Source organism: Parathielavia appendiculata, assembly GCF_033297405.1.
Source record: "Parathielavia appendiculata strain CBS 731.68 unplaced genomic scaffold N657scaffold_24, whole genome shotgun sequence".
In the NCBI taxonomy this organism is placed as follows: domain Eukaryota; kingdom Fungi; phylum Ascomycota; class Sordariomycetes; order Sordariales; family Chaetomiaceae; genus Parathielavia; species Parathielavia appendiculata.
Window position 1 is genome coordinate 13,770 of NW_026944243.1, and position 3,378 is coordinate 17,147.

Below are 3,378 nucleotides of genomic sequence, written 5' to 3' on the forward strand. Positions count from 1 at the left end.
ATGATAAACCTTGTCCTCTCTTTAGGCGAGGTTCTTCGAGCCTATATTGATTGTAGTATTGCTTTATTCTAGCTCTGGAAAACTTAGGTTCTTTTACAAGTACTATATATAGCGTATATGTCTGGTCTACCTTGACCTTCGCCCTAGGAATCCTATCCTTCAGGTTCTTAGCATAGATCCATCTTATAGCTGTAGTTTACAAAGACCGGTATTACCTTCGTAGTCTGCATTAGCGTTATATTATATATAAATTGCGCCGCTGGTAACAATATAACCCAGTTGTGCTGCAAGTAGGTAATATAGGACTAGAGATATTATTCTACGACCTAGGTAAATCGCTCAATCTATTTGCGGATAGTAGGCTATCAAAAACTTGCTCTTTATTCTTAGGTATATATTATCAACGCCTGCTAAAGACTTAAGACGAACCTACATCTCGGTCTATATTCTATTCCTCCAGCTTATATAGATTAAGGGGATATCCGATGGACTATATCTATAAGTTGTTCTATGGACTATACTTTCTTAGATTAGATGAAGTGTACCTACTCGGTAAGTCGGTTGACTATAGTAAGTATACTATTATACTTTACTCCTATCGCTATTTCTATCATGAACAGTAGCTTAGCAATAAAGTCTATTATACCTAAGGTCTATAGTCGTTCTACGATTAGTAATGGTTGCAAGAGTCAATATAGGTTATATATTACGCTACCTTGCTATGGCCATAAAGGCTATAACTGCTAGATTCCGTATTTCTTTCGTATGATCCTGGGAAGCGGTAGTTCTATCTAACCTTTATAATAAATACTCTTAACGATTCCTATATATCCCCTGAGTTTCGACTTGTGGATCATCCTAACGAGTTCCTCTTACTCCTCCTTAGTAGCTATATAGTAGGCCGTCGCTAGCCGTTATTCCCTAAAGACTACTCAGATTTCTCCAAAGTATATAGGGGTATCCATATAGCGATCCATATATAGTTGAGAGCTACTAGCGCTATGATGGCTGCTCCATAGTTTAGAGGCGTAGCGATATATATCGAGATCTTCTTATGGTTAGAGAAGAGTTTTATCGTCGTAGTATCTACCGGTTAGGAAGTATATTAACGTGATATATCCTTTTGCTCTAGAAATAGGGGTGGGGATTCTTCAATATTGTTTTTAAAGTGATATAGCCGTCTAATAATGCGTCTACTAGCGCGTTCTCTAAGCCCTTTTTATAGTAAATGACAAAGTCAAACTTAGACAGAAACATAGATTAATGGGTCTATCGTCTATTAGTTCCATAGTGGAAGGTTCTTATAATATATATATACCTGAACTGGATATATCGTGCGCCTATGGTACGGTCTCTATTCTTTTAAGGCTTCGATAATGGCTATCAGCTCCTTGTCGTAAATCGGGTAACTGAGCTATAGTCTAGCAAGCTTCTTGAAAAATTACAGAGGTTCCTATCAAAAGTTCCACCACACCGCCTCAAAAATTCTGCTCGGCAGAATTACCTTATCAGGCCCTGCAAGCCAAGACGGAGTAGTACCCCGCACATACTGGGCAGGCATCGCCCGCCCTCCGTCCTCCTTTTTTCTTTCTTCCTAACTGCCTTGTTTTACCTATTCGGCTTTACCTACCTAGACAGTTACCCTCCATGCCACACTACGATATTGCTACACGTGCCTCGGCACTGACGTTACGGCTTTTTTTTTGAGCTGGACAACAAGACGATTGAAGCCCTCACCGGCTTGAAGCCCCGTACCGTGGACCTCATTGCGCAACGGGCACTGGAGCGTGGCTTTGATCCAACGGCCTTCCCCCCCGTTATCTTTGACGTATATGTTTAAGATGGCCCTCGGACTGGCCGTCCTCGCAAACAAGAGCAACATAAAGATGAGGTTCTTCAGAAGGTACGGGCGAACCGAGCTTGGCAATACCATCTCGCCGATGACAGTCTGGCGTACCTTACGGGCAGCCGGGATGAGGAAGACAAAGCCAACACGCAAGCCAGGCTTGACCGAGAATTGATGAGAGACCGCTTTGAATTCTGTCTCCTTTATAGGGACTGGACCCTCGAGGATTGGAAGCGGCTGATTTGGTTTGACGAGACATCTGTTGTCATCAATCATTGTCGGGGAGGATATCGGGTTTGGAGGACTCCTCAAGAGAGGTCCGTCAAGTCGGCAACTCGAGAGCGATGGAAAGGATTCGCCGGGTTCCAATTCTGGGGCTGATTCTCCTACGGATTGAAAGGACCATGTCATGTTTGGCATCCTGAAAGGGCACAAGAGAGGAAAGCGGCTGACCGAGATATTGAGGAGCTAAACGATCAGCTTGAACCTATCTTGAGAGAAGAGTGGGAGCTTGAGACGAAGATGCGGCGTCTTGGTCTTGCGAGGTCGGAGCGGCAAGAAACCTCAATGGAAATGGGCTGCACCGTTTCACATCCAGGAAATGATTCGCTTGGAGGGTGGTAATGAGTACAAGGAAGGCCGGGCAAAAGAACGCCGGGAAGATGTAGTTATTGGGCCGGGCCCTGCTTTGGAATAGCTTTAACCTAATTGTATCTGTCAAAACTTACGAATTAGTGGGGTGGCTTTTAGTGGCTTATAGTGCATGACGTCTTGGCACTAAAGGCGGTAAGGTAGAACTTTTGGTAGGAACCTCCGTACTATATTGTCTTTCTAGCTAAGTTGCCTGCCGATTGTATAGTCTGATATATCGGTCTTAACCTTAAATGGCTTCCTTGGATCTAGTAGTAAAAGTACTAGGTCTATAGCGATTGTATCGTAGATCCGTTGGAATAATCGCTTATATATCTCCTTCCACTAGAATTTGATATCCCTCTTCGTCAAATCATATAAATGCCGTGCAATATTGCTAATTTCTTGATGAACACTCGGTAGAAGTTGGTAAATCCAATGAATCCTCAGACCTCTATTGTGTTCTTCGACTTTGGCTAAGTCTTAATAGCCTCGATCTTCGTAGGTTTTATATCTTTCCTATCGAAAATTTCAAAGCCTAGGAAGATCGTCTTACTAACATAGAATTCGCTCTTGTCCTCGTTGATTAAAAGTTTCTAGTTGTATGGTACGTCAAGCACCTGTTTTATATAAGGCTTATATTCTTCGAGTAGATAAGGATATCGACCGCTGTTAAGACTAACGCTTTAGACTAGTCGTCAGGAGGTACCGTGTTTAACAATGGGAAGATAGCGAGTAGTATCCTGTCACGTACTTTGGTATAAGCACACGGGCTAAATATAACTACGATATCTACAATAAGGAGCTATTAGCGATCATCAAGGCCCTAGAGGAGTAGCGACTAGAGCTGGAAGGCGCAAGCTAGTAATTCAATATGATTATAGACTATAAGAATCTATACT

The 3,378-nt window shown here is 42.6% G+C and overlaps 1 protein-coding gene across 1 annotated transcript; it reads right to left on the reverse strand.

Annotated features, from left to right (window-relative positions):
- Positions 1 to 1,607: 1,607 nt before the first annotated feature.
- On the reverse strand, positions 1,608 to 2,560 carry N657DRAFT_649919 (uncharacterized protein). The gene has a single exon (XM_062793826.1). The coding sequence runs from the start codon at positions 2,120 to 2,122 to the stop codon at positions 1,667 to 1,669; it is 456 nt and encodes a 151-aa protein (XP_062643369.1). The 5' UTR covers positions 2,123 to 2,560; the 3' UTR covers positions 1,608 to 1,666.
- Positions 2,561 to 3,378: the final 818 nt, after the last annotated feature.

Bases quoted from the DNA above. Each gene is read 5' to 3' on its own strand.
- N657DRAFT_649919 (XM_062793826.1), bottom strand. From the start codon at position 2,122: ATGATTGATGACAACAGATGTCTCGTCAAACCAAATCAGCCGCTTCCA.